Source organism: Chenopodium quinoa, unplaced genomic scaffold (genome assembly GCF_001683475.1).
Source record: "Chenopodium quinoa cultivar QQ74 unplaced genomic scaffold, ASM168347v1, whole genome shotgun sequence".
Taxonomy (NCBI): Eukaryota; Viridiplantae; Streptophyta; class Magnoliopsida; order Caryophyllales; family Amaranthaceae; genus Chenopodium; species Chenopodium quinoa.
Genome location: NW_018744874.1, coordinates 195274 through 212493, shown reverse-complemented (window position 1 = coordinate 212493; position 17220 = coordinate 195274). Strand labels below are relative to the sequence as shown.

Sequence of the window (17220 nt, the reverse complement as noted above, 5' to 3'; positions counted from 1 at the left end):
ACTCCCATGTGCTCTTAGAGGAATTTTTCCCCTTCCATCAGTGGGGGAAAAACTTCCTTCTCCATAGCGTCGCAGAAGGTTTTGAAGGCTTCAGCAGCCTTTTTCTCGTATTCCTCACCCTTCTGCTGCTTCTCTTCAGCTGCTGCTTGCTTCAGCTTAGCAAGCTTTAATTCCTCTTCGGCTACCTTCTTGTCGTGCTCGGCAGCGTCTACCCTATCTTGTAGGGTATCTATCAGCTCTACAGTGAGAGTCTGATTGTGCACGAACTGAAAACAGGAGCACAAGTTAAAAAAAAATAATAATAAAAATAGAGCTGAATTTTAGAGGAAATAAAGGCAAGGAAAATCACCTGCATCATCAGCAGTTGGTTAGACCTGGCTGGGTCAGGAACTGATCTGCTGGATTCGCCCATCCCAGCAGTGGCCTTCAGCGACCAGATTCTTGCCCTATCTACTTCGGACATGCCAGCAAAATCGCCGAAGTAGGCTGCAACACCTTCTCGGTTCTGACCCCATATGAGGTCCCGGATGTGATCTGGGATTGGAATTCGGGGGGCCGAGAAACCCATTTCTCCAGATTGCAGAGTCTGGAAGGAAGGAAAGGATGACGATGGAGCTTCTTTAGCTTTGGATGGCTCAGCATCATCCTTCTCAGAAGAGTCAATTATTATGACTTCTTCTTCTTCAGGGGTGAGGACGAAAGCCTCAACCTCTCTTGCAATGTCTGCCGTGAAACCCTCAGCACTGGGCATCACGGCATCCTTATTTTTGTGCTCAGCAGCACTCTCCTGAATTTCTTCTTGGACCCCTCCCTTAGATTCGGGAGTTCTCTGATCCACCTCCATCTCAGGAGGTGGCGGAGGGGTCTTTTGAGGTGATTGGGGTGGTGGCCGGGGAACCCTCGGCGATCCATTTCCTTCCTCGGGTTCCCTTATTTCAACGCCGATGGTCATCGGCCTCCGCTGAAAGTCATGAGGGCCGATGATGGCCATTCTTCGGCGCCTTTTCTGAAGGGGCTGCTCGTCCATGTCTGAGTCTGAAGACTCTTCTTGTATCTGGTCTTCGGGACGAACAAGGGCTTTCCCTTCTCTGTGTCTGTTACTCTCTTCAGACTGTAAAAGACAGGGGGAGGAAGAATGTGAGTACAAAAAAAAAAAAAAAAAGAAAGAAAGACAAAGTTAAGTCTGAAAGCTCACCGAGGTCTTCAGCAAAGCCTCGTCTCCTTCAGCTACCCTAGCTGCAGCTTCTTCTTCAGCAGCTCTGGAGGACCCTTCTCCTCCTTCGCAAGCTTCGATAACCCGTGCTACCTCTTCGGCCGTACGGGCAGCTTTAGCTTCTTCGTCCAGCAGCTTAAACCAGGGGTCTCTCTTCTTCCACCAAGGCTTCTGCCTCTGATACAGAGCAACAGCCTCAATTTGGAAGTGGGAAGAGTCTAGATGAACTTCCCTATGCCTCGGTTCAGTGATAGACGGGGCCCGATCAGTTACAACTCGTTCTCGGTTAACACCAAGACGAGCGTAGTTAATGCCAACGTTGGTCTCGTCCCGCTCTGAAAAAGAAAGGGGGAAAGGTCAGTTCAGTTAGGTTGGCACAGCATAAAAAAGCGAAGTGAGAAGAGAAAGAGAGATAATTAAAAAGCCTCGGCCCCAGCCGAAGAAGCTTACCATCCTTAAACTTTCGGCTGAGGCCAACAGCTGCTAGCATGTTCTCTTGGAAAACATAATGCGTATCGGGGAGCCAAGTCTCCGGGATATGCTGCATTCGGCCGCTGCCCCCCCCCCCCCCCGGTTCGGCAGCTTGCCGAAGATATTTTGTTGATCAAGGTTCGGATCTGGCCCGTTATCTGCGGGGGGACCTAGACTTCCCATGTCGGGATCAGGCTCAGCAAGGTACCGGGGAGCGCTGAAGACGCAAGGGTGGCCCAGATCCGTGGGTGCCCTAACCCAAATCCATTGACCTCACCAGTCCTTGTCTGAAGAGTCGTTTGGCCACATGGTTAGGTACTGGGGTCGAGACTCAATCCGGTACCACCCAGAACCATGGCTTCCGTGCCCACTTTGAATATTTGGCACTAGCCGATGAAGCTTTTTGAAGCAGTGCAGGTTCGGCACATACTTGAAGAACTTGCAGACCCATAAGTATGTCATCACCCTTCGGATGCTGGTGGTAAGTTAGCTGACATAGGGAGATATTGTAATGGATCAGCAAGTCTCGGACGAATACGTCCAAAGGGAACCTCAGCCCATACTGAAGCTGTCTTGTGTACACCCCCACATACCCCGGGGGTGGACGATGGATTCTATCGGATGCCACGGGCATTCGGCACCAATACCCATCAGCTTCAAAAATGCCGTAATGCAACTCAATTTGCTCGGCAAACCGATACTGTTCGGCATTCTCCACCCACCATGAGTAGGGGCGGTTCTTTATCATGGCCGAAGCTACTTCGGCATTCTCCCACTCTGAAAACCCGGGGAGGATATCCCAAAGGACAGCGGGAACTTCATCGTCCCGTCCAGAAGCGCTCGGCCCCTCCGTTCTCTGAGGAGGAGCCGAGGAAATTGGGGTCGCCCTAATCCCTTCGGCAGGGTCAGACTCTGGCCTTTGTCCATTCCAAGTCCCAATCCTGTTCCTAGGATCGGGAATTGGCCTTGCTCTTCTTGGAGCACGGGCTCTACCTCTAACTCCTCTTGCCATTGATTATTTCGAAGAAAAAAGTCGAAAAAAAGGGAAGGAGTTCGAATTCGAAGAAAAATAAACTGAAATCAAAGGAATTTACCTTAATCTGAAGCGAAAGTTGCCGATTTACGAGTTCGTAGTGGCAAGTCTCAGTTTCTAAGCTTAATGCTCGGGGAATTTGCGAAGTTTTGATGCGGGTTCTTGGGTTCTCTCGAGAATTCTGGGTTTGTGTTGGTGAATAAGTGAGGAGAAATGACGCGCCTCTGATTATATCTCCAGAAATGGGAATACGGGGAGTCCGCGTTTCAATTTCTCTTAAATACCCCACTAAGTAACCGTTAAACACACGACCTTGTGATTAAACTGCCCATTATCCGTCCAACTTCCACAATCATCCGCCTTAACCGTTGTTATCTCATTAATTACGGTTTAAATTCAAATTTTTGGATTAATTAAATCATTCACTTCCCTCCTTTTCTGAATTAAATCAAACCCGACCCGTCATCCTTCCAAATCGGGTCTGGGGGGCAAGTTGTTTGGGTCCAATTTAGGCCAATTGGGACTAGGCATTAAATGATTCAATTAAAAGCCCAAGGTCAAGGTTCAACTCTCCAATTGTGCTAAAGTCAAAGATCAGCCCTCTCAGCAAGCCAATTGGGCTAAGGCCCAACTTCTCCATGTATGAAGAGGTATAAAAGCCATCAATATTACATTTTTAGGGGGATACACATTCATTCACATATTCTCATAGATTCCCATACATTCTCATATATTCTCATATATTCAAGCAAAGCCTCAAGCAACTAATTCTCTTGCATAGTGTTCTCTTTCTACACATTGTACTGACTTTAGCATCGGAGGGGCCTTCCTCGGCAACACCCCCGAGGCTAGTTTACGTGTGTTTACTGTGCAGGAAACCTTCGGCCCAACATTACTTGGACCGAATCTAGTCTTCTCCGTTTCAGCGGACCTTCGGCAAGGTCCCATTGTTTTCACCCGAAACACTTAATATTAATGGGAAGATAATATGTGAGTTTTAACACTTGGCGTTTCTCTAGCTTAGACTGGTTTTTTAATTTTTATTATTATTATTATTATTATATATATATATATATATTTTTTTTTTTTTTTTTTTTTTTTTTTTTTTTTTTTTGATAACGTGGATTGTTGGTTGAAAGAAAAATATTTGAGTGTACGTGGTCCTTTCAATTATGCCTTGAGCGAGATCAAAGAAGATTGGTGAATGGAAATCAAAGAAGATTGATGAAGGTTTCATTTGATATGAACATATCTGTCTCTCGATTTACATCTGATTTATTTGAGAAGATTCAAGTTTTTAATTTTTGCTACACTTTATTTTAGCTAAACTTAAATTATTTTTACTAAAATGAAACTATAGTTACTAAATATAATGATGAGCATTTAAAGTGAACATGGCCTAACACGGGTCATAAACCCATTTAGATTAGAAAAAACAAATTAAACTATGACTATTTTAGGTCCTGTTCTGTTCACCGTATTTCCACTTATTTCAGGGTTAATAAGTTCAGATAAGATAAGTTCAGATAAGTTGTGATAAGGGTTAAATAGGGCTATCCAAGTTTAATTTATAACTAAAATAAATTCTAATAAGAGTTAATAATTTCAGATTAGTTAAGATAAGTTCAGATAAGTAAAAATCAAGTGAATAGAACGCACCCTAGATCTTTGAAAAAGAAAATTTTCTAGCGTTTGTGTTTGAGCGATTAATCTCTGTTGCATTTCTTGAATTCAAATAATACTAGTATCCAGTTTCTTCTTCTCGTGATTTGCTATTTTTATAAGTTGAAGAACGTAAACAGGGCCTAAGAAAATTTAACTGTCAATTGTTCTATTGTTGGTTGAGTCAAATTATTCAATTACTTCTATTATAAGCCACCTTATTGATTATATAATTTGATGGGCGCCTAAAATAACTAATAGTATACTTTACTTACTATAGAGAGAGATAATTGTTTTTGGAATCTAAAACATGTGTCACGTACATTTAAATTCATTGTATACAACTGATGAAGTGGTGCAAATGACTAATGACATAACATATTTTGTTATCACCAATTCACCATGATTAAATAAATCTCTATTACTTTGAACAACTATAAGTTTATAACTACAACTCATCTATCATCTTGTTACAATTGTAAGATTCAAGAAGTTAAAAAAAAAATTATAATTGATACAATAATTCACCTACTTCACTCTTCTGGAGGAAGAATAAAAGAAAAAACATGTACACGAACCTATAATCAAATTCAAGGCTATAAAAATAACCCAATTAGTCAACATGGAAATACATCACATATGGCATTTATGTGGGACCCTCCAATTAGCAGGTTGACGTGTCGTATGATTATTGGACAAATAATTCTTCCAAACCTTAAGTATAGTATTAAGGTCAGCTATTTTGTTATCTAATCCAATGCAACAATTAGCATGCATTGTGCAAACCTTATTAAAATCTCTACTTCTTTCGCAAAACCCACCAAAATAAGTTGTATCCATGAACCTTAGTTTTACTCCTAGTTGTTTTACAAAATCACCACTTTTTATCTTGTTAAAAACATCTTGTTCATGCAAACGAGGGTATGTGTGTCTCGAGGATACCCAAAAATCGTAGAATTTGATGGTACGATTGTTAGACCTTACGAAAACAAATCCATTGTTGGGAGCGTTGCTTATGTTGAATTCGTTGCCATTGAAGTGATCACACGAGGTTTGAAAGTCTGAATCAAGTGTGAAATGAGGGAATGGATCTCTGAACCACATAACATCTGTATCCTATAAAAAGAAAACAAAATTAATATGACATGAATTGCTATATGCATGTAACATTTATTGTGCAACATCTATATATTTTTCAATCTATTGAAAATTTTCACTTGTATGTGCACTCAGAAGCACACCAATAAAACAAACACGTGTGCACAAACCACGTATAGTTAATTGGGATCGCAATATTCTACCAAAATTGCATATATGTTTAATGAGTAGCTTAGAATAATTACCGTGAAAACAAAGTTGTAACCCAAGCTTAAAATAGTTCGCAAGAAAGCGAGTCTTCCCCACATCATATCCAAATAGATAGGAGTCATAAACCTAGCTTCATGAGCCATTGTAGATGATTCATTAGTCTTGAGATAGTAACAATGGAGTCGTCCCAACTCATGGCATCGAAAATACGCCTTTTCGTCGACTGCTACAACAACCAAATGATTGAGAAGATAGGCTGTATTATTTCCATTTCTAAAACTCTCTAAGAAAAGATCAAATATGGAGTTTGGTTCTGCCCATGCATCATTCAATGTTGTCAATATCACTGTTTTCTCCTTAGTTGAAGCCGCCTCTAGAACCTTCCTTAACTCATAATACTCATCTTTGACCTAAATTATACATGTATAAAATGTATGATTAAAAAATAAGTCCATAGTTTACTACAATTATCAAAGTTTGTTGTCAATATATGTGTGTTTACTTTTCAAATATTGTGAAAATAAGTATATCGATCCAATGTTCTAAAGTATTTTATTTTAGTCATATGCAAAGTAATTCATCATACGTATGATACATTGGACCGGTCATTAAATTACATATTATGAAATGGACAAGTTTAATAGTATGATAACCAATGTTTAACATAATTTAAATATATTGTACCGTCTCTAAAATTTCAGATATTGATTTTTAATGATGAAAATTAAGGATGTGTTCTATTCACTGATTTTCACTATCTGAACTTATTAAAACTTATCTGATATTATCTGAATTTATATTAATCTATCTGATCTTATCTGAACTTATTAGCCCTTTAGTTATAAATTAAACTTGGGTAGTCCTAATTAACCTTATCACAACTTATCTGAATTTATTTTTCCTAAACTTATCTTATCTGAACTTATCTTAACTTATTTAATGGGGAACGACTCTAAGTTAAACAAACTCAATTCTAAAATAAGCTTAAATTTTGAAAACCGAGCAATAGAGACTAAGGGTAGAAACTCACCACGGCATAATTGTCATCACCATAGAAAGAAGAAGATAAGCGCCCCAAACTTGGTACAAACTGCCCATTTTTGTCGCTTGAAGAATAATACAAGACCAAAAATGCAATTCCAAGCGTCGAAAATACCAATAAACTCTTCAAAATCCTAGCAAAATCTAAAGGCTTTGTTGATGATGATGAATAATCATCAACCTTCACGGCCACCGTCGTCGTCGTAATCTCTCCCATGATTGGGCTACGCTCATCACTAATCTTTCCTTCTTCCATAACTCTTCTTGTACGTAATAAAACCACACTAGGACAATTTTATGCTTTCACTAGATGGTTGATTAACCAACACATAACCCTGCCTTGGTTTAAATAAATAAAGTTTTGAGTTAATTAATTATAAGAAGATAATAAGCTAAGAAAAAATATCAATAAAGGGAATCATGCACTAAAAACATGCCAAAGCATATGGAATATTTGAGAGAGGATAAACAAAATTCAAAGTAACGTTAAATATTATGTGTACTTAATATATATAGTATAGTTTGTACTGTAGGTGTATATGAAAAGGTCAAGTCTAGCTAAAATATTGCTGGTCATATTGGACCAGTTTTAGTTCTACAATATTGAACACGTCATTTTAATAGTTTCCTGATAAATTCTTTTGTTTTTCCTAGTAGCCTTTGCAATATGATTTTTTTAGTCGACTCTTATAGTTGTCATTAAAAAAAATTCTATAAATATATATGGGACCTAGGACATGTTCACATTTACTGATCTGAAGAGAGGGAATTAGGAGTTGAAATGAACTGAAAAGAAATTAATTAAATGTGAATAGATCCTAAAAAATAAATTTTTGAAAAAAGTATTGTTTTATTAATGATTCTTATAATTTAATTAATTTCATTATATATATTGTATTGGTTCATATCCTCAGTAATTTTAAATTTTAAAGTATTTTATTGGTTTATGAATTATGACGGCGTAATTTGATATACAATGAAGGATTCATGTATAACTGAAACGATAACAACATCAAACTCTTTTTTTATTGTGTGTGAATTAAACCAAATAGTAATGTCGGTATTGGTAGTGTACTTAATTTCTCATCAAACTTTAGGAGAAAATCCAATTTATTATACAAATGTTATATAATTGATGAGAGAAAAGCATATTATGCAAAAGGTATGAAGATGAGATCAAATTATAGTTACAAAGTAGTAAAAAATTGAGATAAGATTATATTTACAAAGTATAATTTACATCATTCACACCAATCACACACACACGCTCTTTAGAAATTTTTTTATTATCATATATGATTTATCATGTATATACTTTCAATAAGTAGTTTTTTTATATCACCTCCAAGACTTTAATCGTACATTAGGTGATTACTGATTAGGTATGAGAGGGAAAAGGTTAAACGGTAAATTGTTTTGAAAGAGAGAGTATATAAAAGTGATGGGGATCGGATGACAATGAAAAGAAAAGTGTGAAGAAGTGCGCATTGAAAAGGAAACTTGAAATGTAAATTTCTTTGAAAATATATAAAAGAGTGAAGTTAATTTTAATGATTATATGTTTGGAAATATTAATATATATGGTCATACTCATACGTTGATATTTTGGGGTATTATTGATAGCCCTAAAATTTCTTTTATGGGGTCCATCATCCATGGTATGCTTATTCCTTTTTGCTATTTTAGTCGATTATTCATAAATGACACATCAATTTATTTTGCAACTTGGAGTACGACTACAATGCAGTCGGTAGGTAGTGCTATTTCTAATTTTCTAGGCCTACCTCTTGCTATTATGGCTATTTAGTGTTGGAATACGATGCAGATCCATATCTATCACTCCTACACAACTTGCATGCACAAGTTTTTACCCCATATATCAAACTTTTAAAGAAAAATAATGTTACTTAAGGAAAACAAATTAAGCTTATCGTTGAATTCAGGATCAGTTTATATATATATGTGTAAGAAGACCGTCTCAACTAAAAGGTTTAGCTGATGGTTGAAGCCAGGAATATGTTTTATACTCTATCTCGCTCCCTCACATAAGAGCTCTTTGGTCTTGAAAGGCATACCCTGCGCGAAATATATATTCCACTTGAAAGTAGGGGTGGATGAGATTTTAACTTGCGACTTTTGACACGCTACCTCTGATACTCATGTTAAAGGACTAATTTAAGCTTATGATTGAGGCTCTATAATATTTTTTGTACTCTATCATTATGATAGTAGGATGGAAAAAGACATAAGACAAGGATAAAGAGCATTCCACTTAGTCGCTTAAATTAGGTTCTAAGTATACATACAGTTTTTCTAATGAACATTCAAACTTACCAAAATAGGAATTTAATTAGAATTTTCGTCATACATTATTATCCATCGTTTGGAATCATGAAACTAACATATACACAGTCATTCGTCAATATAATAGACCCTTTGTTTGTTCTATTTTGTCATTCTATGCGTGTATGCCATTATTTGACTATATATATGCCTTGTACAATACTCCATAAATGATCAACATAATTAAAACTATATAAAGAACATCAAGGTTCAAATAACATACAAAAACAAAATTGTTCCTAGTTTGGATTTTTCTTGTGAGTTTATCGTCACCGTTTAAATAGGCAGAACTTTCAAAGACAGAATGAGTAGTATTCGCTGATTGAAATCCAAAGCAACAATTAATAAATACATAAAAAATAAAATAAATAAACTCACCATAATAAAGTAGTCTTTCCCCTTGATTCTTTCATCTGCCTGAGTTCATATTTATTTGAATATTTGATAATGGTTGTTTGGGCTCTAAGTTCTAGTATGGTAAAATATATACAATCTAGAAAGGATAAAATATTTTGGAAAATATTTTTGTAGAAAATATGTTTCTTTTTTAGTTGCCAAACGCCAATAATAGAGTATCTATATGATTCATTTTATCTGTATTATTAGTATTATTATTCAGCAACTTGCATGAATAAATGACTACAAATTAAATAATAACCACACGTTCCTCCAATCAGTATACTGTATACCAGTAGATCAGCAGAATTTCTTTGACTATTATTCGTAAGTACGTAGTCACTACTTTGTTAATGGGATTTCTAATTCCTTGATTGATTGCATTCGTTGTTTCAAATCATAGATAATCGTATTCTTATCAAGGGTCTTGATTCTAAGTGAGTGAGAGAGAGTAGGGAGAGAGAGTAGTGAGAGTACGTCACTACTCACCAACTAGCTAGTGTAACGTATTACGTATTATGCCCATGGACATAACACGTAAGGTAACCTTTTAATAACCTTGTTCTTTTGAGCTTCTGACAAAACAAAGCAAAATAGGTGCATGTCAACAAAATAAAGTAACTAATTTATACTCCGTAAAGTATAGTAGACCACAACAGTCAAAAGAACAGGGTCCTACCCGACTCAAGGCCATCTATGAGGGCGTGTAAAGTGATCGACTGCATAGGGTTCTCAATTAATTCATAAGGGTCTCAAAATTTGACATATAATGATAATTGTGTGTTTATTAATAAAATTAACACATTGTTCTATCTATTTTTTTACTTTAGGTACTTTTAATTTTATTAAAAGTATTTATTTATATTAACAGCATTGACACATTATTGTTCTATCTATATCTACATTTTTATAAGTATGAAGCAATGCATGATAGGATTATACTCACTCTGCTTTTTTAAGTACCATTTTGATTTTTTGCATTATAAATTCAAAAAAAAAATAATCTTTGTTTAGTCTTAGGGCCTGTTTTCATTGACTGGACTTAGGGCCTGTTCACATTTACTTAATTTTAGTTCAATTCATTTCAGCTTCAATCAGTTCAGTTCAGTTCAGCTCCTAATTTCCCTCTCTCATAAAATAATAATTTTAGCTCACTTCAGTTCAGCTCCAAACAGTTCAGTTCAGTTCAGTAAATGTGAACAGGCTCTCAGCTGAACTAAACTGAACTGAATTTATTAGAGCTGAACTAAAATGAATATTTTATAAGAGAAGGAAATTAGGAGTTGAACTAAACAGAACAGAAGATAATCGTATGAGAACATACTCTTAGTGATACACTGATACATATACATAAGAAGAAAAAAAAAAATAGTCATGTACTCATATGGTCATTTGTTGGAATCACCATAATATACAATTTTCAAATATCAAGTTTAAATTCTTATAATTTATATTTATTTATAATTTTACATAATGCCGGTCAATGTTCTACAATAACATACATACGTCTTTAGTCAAATTAATTAAGTTACTTAGGGCATGTTCACATTTACTGAACTAAGCTGATTTGAACGGAACTTAATTAATTGGAGCTAAAATGAACTGAACTGATTGGAGCTGAACTGAACTGAACTGAAATGAATATTTTATGAGAGAGGGAAATTAAGAGCTGAACTGAACTGAACTGAACTGATTGGAGCTAAACTGAACTGAATTGAAATGATTGGAGTTATGAATTGAACTGAACTGATTAGAGCTGAACTGAATTGAACCAAAATTAAGTAAATGTGAACATGTCCTTATACTCCGTATGACTGTATATAGTAAATATAGAGAGTATTTAAAAAATTAGCACGGGCCTCCAACATATTTTGGACGCGGTCTAGCCCTACCAACCAGTTGTATACGCTAAACTAGAATGTGACCTGTAGGTCAAGTTCTCCTAGTCCCCCTAGATATTGACTCTAGTTATTTGACCCTAGTGTGGAAATTTATAAGTTGATTTTTAAAAAAAAAAATAGAATTACAAACAAAATATTAGGACCACATGAAATAGTGATGGATTTGGTAGATGAATAGATGATTAAAGTTAATTCCTTAGACTCGTAGAGTGGAAATGAAAAAAAAAAGTAACTTTATTTGTTAAAGGAAGCCTAATGATTATTTTGAATTGTCTATTTAATTTATACAACAACAAATATATAAATATAGACAAAACAAGCAAATTATTCATTTAATTATTAATAACAACTACAAATACTAAACTCTCACCTTAACACAAGTTCTTGAAGTCAATTCCAATGTGTTAACATCTAAAAGTTAATTGAAGAATATCACATATGACATTGATTTGGAACCCTCCAATTAGTAGGGATCGAATGATTTGAGGACATGTAATTCTTCCAAACCTCAAGTGTAGTGTTTAGGTCAGCTATTTTCCTATCCAACCCAGTACAACAATTAGCATGCATTGTGCAAACCTTGTTGAAATCTCTGCTCATTTGGCAAAACCCACCAAAATAATTTGTATCTAAAAACCTAAATTTCACCCCAAGCTTTCTCACGTATGTACCGTTTTTAATCTTACTGAAAACATCTTGCTCGTGTAGTGTAGGAGGATATGCGTGTCTTGAAGAAACCCAAAATTTGTAGAATTTGATTGTGCGAGTGTTAGATCTTACGAAAAGAAAACCGTTGTTTGAAGGGTTTTGTATGTCGAATTGCCTGCCATTGAATCGATCACATGAGGTCTGGAAGTCTGAATCTGGGGTGAAATGTGGAAATGGATTTCGAAACCACATAATATCTGTATCCTGTGAAATAAACAGTATAAATTATAATTACTTAATTAAATGTGATTGATCCAACAAAAGAGTTTAAAGTGCTACATAAAAATTGTTATTCATTAATTTATTTTGGACTATATATAAGCAGCTAAGCAAATTGCTCATTTTGAGTTTTTCAGTTTTCTCTTTATCTGTTTTTGTTTTTTTTTTTTCATTTTTTTCGGTTTTTTTTCATTTTTTTTTTTAAACTACAATTTAGATTTTTTTTTTTAAACATAACAAAATGTTCTTACGACATACATATGAGAATGAAAATAAAAAATTAAAAAAAAAATTAATAAGTAAAGAGTAAAAATTAGTTTTTGAACAACGAAATTCAATTTTAATTGTATTAAATCAAATTTAATAATATTGTTTAAATTCCAATACATACATACCCAAGAGGCCAAGATAATACCCTTCACGAGAATAGTCCTTAAGTACTAACCTCAAGAGCCTTCAAAAAAAAAGTACTAACCTCAAGAATGAATGATAATGATAATGATAATGATAATAATGATAATAATGATAATAATAATAATAATAATAGAGGAGTGGGGGCCCAAATTGTATCTCGGCTTCCCTATTGTAAGTTGTATGACTTTTGTTTTTGAGATATAATAATAATAATAATAATAATAATAATAAAAACAAAAAAATAATAATAATAATAATATTATTATTATAGGACGACGAGTATAATATATTTAATGATATATTATACAATTCTGAAATTCAATAATTCTAATAAAGTGTGAGAAGATTGTTCGTAATTTCCCCCATATTTTACTTTTTTTTTAAAAAAAAAGTCTTATGAAGTTTCTGTCAAAAGAATTTCGTAATAAAGTTGACTTTTTAGAATTACTCCGTATTTGCATACCACGCTACTATACATTGGTTTCTTGCTTTCTTATCAGAATACGTAAAATGTTAATAATACAAAGAGTTAATATTTGAAAGAAAATACTTACCGTGAAAATAAAGTTGTAACCCAAGCTTAAAATAGTTTTCAAAAAATCAAGTCTTTCCCACAATATCTCCAAATACATAGGGGTCATGAACCCTGCCTCATTAGCCATCTCAGACGATTGCTTACTCTTAAGAAAATAACAATGGCAGATCAATTTCCGGCATCGATTATACGCCTTCTCATCCATGGCTATGGCTAGCAAATGATCGAGTAGCGGGGCAGTATTATTTCCAATTTTGAAACTCTCTAAGAAGATATCAAACATGGAGTTTGGTGCTACCCATGCCTCGTTCAAAGATGTTAAGATTACTGTTTTGTCCTTTGTTGAAGCCGCTTCTAGAACCTTCCTCAACTCATAATACTCATCTATAACCTTCATTTACAACAAGTCCATAGCTTTAAAATTAATTCAAGTCATGAGTTTAATTTTAATTAAGTTTTAACCTACATCAAATAAAATGTATTATAAATTTTACCATACAATATAACATTGAATGTGTTCATTACATTATCAAAATAGTCAATGTTATTGAATTGACTAGTTAAATATATATAACTTTGTAGATTAACTTCATATATTGAATTGACTCTATATATTTCTAGGTAAAAGCTAATGAGCATCCCCAAGGCGTTAGATAAGAGAATTAAAAGTGGAAATATTATTGTAAAACTAACATTAATTACACCAAAAGACTCGTGATTTTATCATGCATTTCTAACTTAATACTGTTGTACTATTTTAACTAATAAAATTATTATTCCTTATCTAACGTTTCAGGACGCTCGTTAATAAGATCCATATTTCTATAACTATATTAATCTCCTTTTAATTTTAACATAATATTGCCGGGAATAATTTTACTACATACTAGGAATTAAATATTTTGCTATATTATTTTAACGAGGGCATTTTGTGAAAAACTACATTATAAAGCATTTTTTTTTGCGAAAAACTACCTAATAAAAAAATGTTGTAAGAAACTACCTTATAAAAGGGTAAATGTTGTAAGAGACTACCATTTGTCGGAAAGTCACCGTTGACTTTCGTTTTTCGACATTGACCACATCACTAGCCAATTACATGACTTTTAATTCATCCTTTCCCTCCTTTTTTCTTAATTAGCACAAAAAATTTTATAAGATAGTTTTTTCACAAAATGTCCTTTTAACAAAGAACTAGAAAACAATAAAAATCCAAGTAAAAGAAAAACAAAACAAAAACAAAACAAAACAAAACAAAGAGCTCACCGTGCCATTGATATCATATTGTGTAAAAGAGAAGCGCCCCAAACTTGGTAAAAACTGCCCATAATTGTTACTTGAAGAATAGAACAAAACAAGAAATGCAACTCCAAACGTCGAAAAAACCACTAAACTCGTTAAAACTCTTCCAAAAACAAATGGCAATGTTCGTAATGAATAATTATAATTCATAGTCGTCGTAATTACTCCCACAAATGGACTGCCCTCGTCGCTTTTTTCCTCCATAAATCTCCTTGCATCAAGTATATATAAAACCAGTAGTTTAATTTGCTTAGCTAAACAATGCGATTAATTGGAATATATCACATAATTAATATGTTTATAAATGGTTTATTTGAGTAAATTATACGAAGTAGAAGCTAGCTAGGTAGGAAATAAAGTTGAGATTAAGTTGATGAACATATATATTCTAATGTAGGAGGGGCTTCAATATTTTACAATGTAACGTCATATGTATGAACAATATACAGATCTTAGCTGTATATGAAATGGTCAAGTATAAAATATTGGTAGCCACTTGTGATCCAGTACGAGTTTTAATTTAGTCTTAAATTAAATCGATTTCTAGACAAATTTAATTGTTCAAATGTATAAATAAAGTGTGGAAGAATATAATATACTCGTTTTATACATCAAGGTATATTCTTCAACTATTTCAATATTATACTCTGCATGCATGTGTAGCATTCTGGCAGAAGGGCAAGTACAGTTGTCATGCAATTTTCAACTATTTCAAATAATGATATCAACGAAATAATTTTGAAGCTAAGTGTTGAGAATTTTACCTTGCAAATCCCTAATTTGTAAAATGACCCGTCATACAAACCACTAATAGTCTAAAGCATAGTGATTATATTTATTACTTGTAATTCGCATGTGTATAATCTTATTAATTATGAAGTATTTTATGAGTACATCAAATCATATTAAAAATCAAAGCAGCGTCTTTATAATGTTATTAATTTTTACCCTTTTAGAGTAAGTCAACTGACAAAAAACTATATCTAAATCTAATGGAATGGAAATTTTGTATCACATATGTTGATTTGTATAACAAAAATACTTACATGGATTCTTATTAAATTTTGTAGGACATGTATACTGAAAATCAAGGTTGACCTACAGGTTGGAGACCCTCCTGATCTCCTTCCACCACTGCAAGAGGAGCTCGATTCACACCCCAAATAAGTGGGATTCCTATTTTTTTTTTCCCTACTTGTAAGGTGAATTCTCCTTACCCTCAATAAAATGTACCTTATGTTATTTATTTCTACCCCTAATTTAAACACTCACAGATGAATAAGTCTAATTGCCAAGTTGCCAACGACTTGCGCACAATTGCACAAAGGAAGGAGAGTCAGTTGGCCTGGCAATCTGTCACATTATACTAATCAAAAGACCAAAATTAAAATAATGTTAAAGAAGGTTGAAATACTAATAATATAAAACAATATGTTAATGGATTTCTTAAAGCTTCAGGTTGGAAAGCCAATTCGAGGATTAAATTTATTAAATTAAAGTGTAATGATTATTTATTTTCTAGGAAACTTTCATTGGCCAGGCCAGAGATTGTTAAATGGCTAAATAAATAAGTCAATGATGTAAACATTATAATAACATACATATGTACTTTAAACTATTGATCAACCAACTTGCAAGATCACAAAAAAAATTTACACAGTCTTAAATATTAGAGAAGAACCACAATTTTTTATTTATTTTTTTATTTTATTTTTTTTTGGGAATTCTCTTTGGTAATCTTGTATATTTAAATTTAATAGCTTCTAGCATCAATGAATATTTTTTACTAAAATTTTAACTATAGTTAAAGTTGTTTAGTTAAATTAATTATTTTTTAATAATAAAATTAAAAAAAACCCAAACTCCTCCCCTAGTGTCACAGTCCGAGTGATTCAACACCATATCGTGCGGCGCGCTCTCGTCTTTTGGCGACAAGGGCGCAAGCCTAAAGCAAGGAGGTTCGTGAGCACACAGCAACACGGACCTACGGTGTCTCAAGAGGGCACACGAGAACAACGAGTGCGGAGTCGGGGCTTGTGACGGCCGATACTTCGAAGCGGGCACAAGCGGAACTGACGAAAATGAGGACGTCTCTAGGGTCTCTTGGTTTGGTGGGGGATGCTTTAAAACAAGGCAAGCACAATATCTATAAAGGCTTAAACAACACACAAGTCTTAAAGCAATAACAACGGGGTAGAGAGCTTTGATTGAATAACCATTCGCTCCCTAAAGAGATTTATATTGCATTAGTAGAGAATTACAAGTGAACGTTGAAATGACAGTAACACAATAATTCTCCCTAGGGTCTAGAAAAATAAAAAGAAAGACTAAAGAGACATTACATAAGGAAAATACAAGGAAAATAAAGAAGAATACATAACAAAGAGGTTGGATTCTAACATCCTCCCCCACTTAAGTCGTCGACGTCCTCGTCGACTTACAAAATCTACACTAAGATCTTAGCAGCTTCAGTCTTCTGTTGTAGGGGTGGCTCTTGTCCTGGTTCTGATGTTGGCGCGGTAGCTGACGTTGCGGTTGCTGTCGTTGGGATCTGGATGGTAGGGTTTTAGACGACTAACGTGGAAGACGGGGTGAATCCTCATCCACGCAGGCGGTTCTACCTTGTATGCGTTCTTCCCAATCCGTTTAGTGATGCGGATGGGGCCTTCATATT

The 17220-nt window shown here is 34.4% G+C and overlaps 2 protein-coding genes across 3 annotated transcripts; both read right to left on the bottom strand.

Annotated features, from left to right (window-relative positions):
- Nucleotides 1–4775: 4775 nt before the first annotated feature.
- Nucleotides 4776–9628, bottom strand: LOC110704946 (uncharacterized protein At4g15970-like). Of its 2 annotated transcripts, none has more exons than XM_021882755.1 (4): nt 9450–9628; nt 6718–7067; nt 5723–6097; nt 4776–5495 (listed from the first exon to the last, which is right to left on the bottom strand). In XM_021882755.1, the coding sequence occupies exons 2-4, from the start codon at nt 6982–6984 to the stop codon at nt 5013–5015; spliced, it is 1125 nt and encodes a 374-aa protein (XP_021738447.1). In that variant the 5' UTR covers nt 6985–7067; nt 9450–9628; the 3' UTR covers nt 4776–5012. The 2 variants fall into 2 exon arrangements, with proteins under 2 accessions (XP_021738447.1, XP_021738449.1); XM_021882757.1 differs by having other exon boundaries at nt 6718–7063.
- A 1647-nt stretch (nt 9629–11275) lies between these two features.
- Nucleotides 11276–14920, bottom strand: LOC110704945 (uncharacterized protein At4g15970-like). The gene is made up of 3 exons (XM_021882754.1): nt 14511–14920; nt 13264–13635; nt 11276–12280 (listed from the first exon to the last, which is right to left on the bottom strand). Exons 1-3 carry the CDS (start codon nt 14748–14750, stop codon nt 11801–11803), a joined length of 1092 nt encoding a protein of 363 aa, XP_021738446.1. The 5' UTR covers nt 14751–14920; the 3' UTR covers nt 11276–11800.
- Nucleotides 14921–17220: the final 2300 nt, after the last annotated feature.

What these genes read in the sequence shown, in the direction of transcription:
- LOC110704945 (XM_021882754.1), bottom strand. Translation starts at nt 14,750, where the DNA reads ATGGAGGAAAAAAGCGACGAGGGCAGTCCATTTGTGGGAGTAATTACG. An exon ending in AATATGATATCAATGGCACG is followed by an intron (nt 13,636 to 14,510) that starts GTGAGCTCTTTG and finishes TTGTAAATGAAG; the next exon opens with GTTATAGATGAGTATTATGA. An exon ending in GTTACAACTTTATTTTCACG is followed by an intron (nt 12,281 to 13,263) that starts GTAAGTATTTTC and finishes TTTATTTCACAG; the next exon opens with GATACAGATATTATGTGGTT.
- LOC110704946 (XM_021882755.1), bottom strand. Translation starts at nt 6,984, where the DNA reads ATGGAAGAAGGAAAGATTAGTGATGAGCGTAGCCCAATCATGGGAGAG. An exon ending in GTGATGACAATTATGCCGTG is followed by an intron (nt 6,098 to 6,717) that starts GTGAGTTTCTAC and finishes TGTATAATTTAG; the next exon opens with GTCAAAGATGAGTATTATGA. An exon ending in GTTACAACTTTGTTTTCACG is followed by an intron (nt 5,496 to 5,722) that starts GTAATTATTCTA and finishes TTCTTTTTATAG; the next exon opens with GATACAGATGTTATGTGGTT.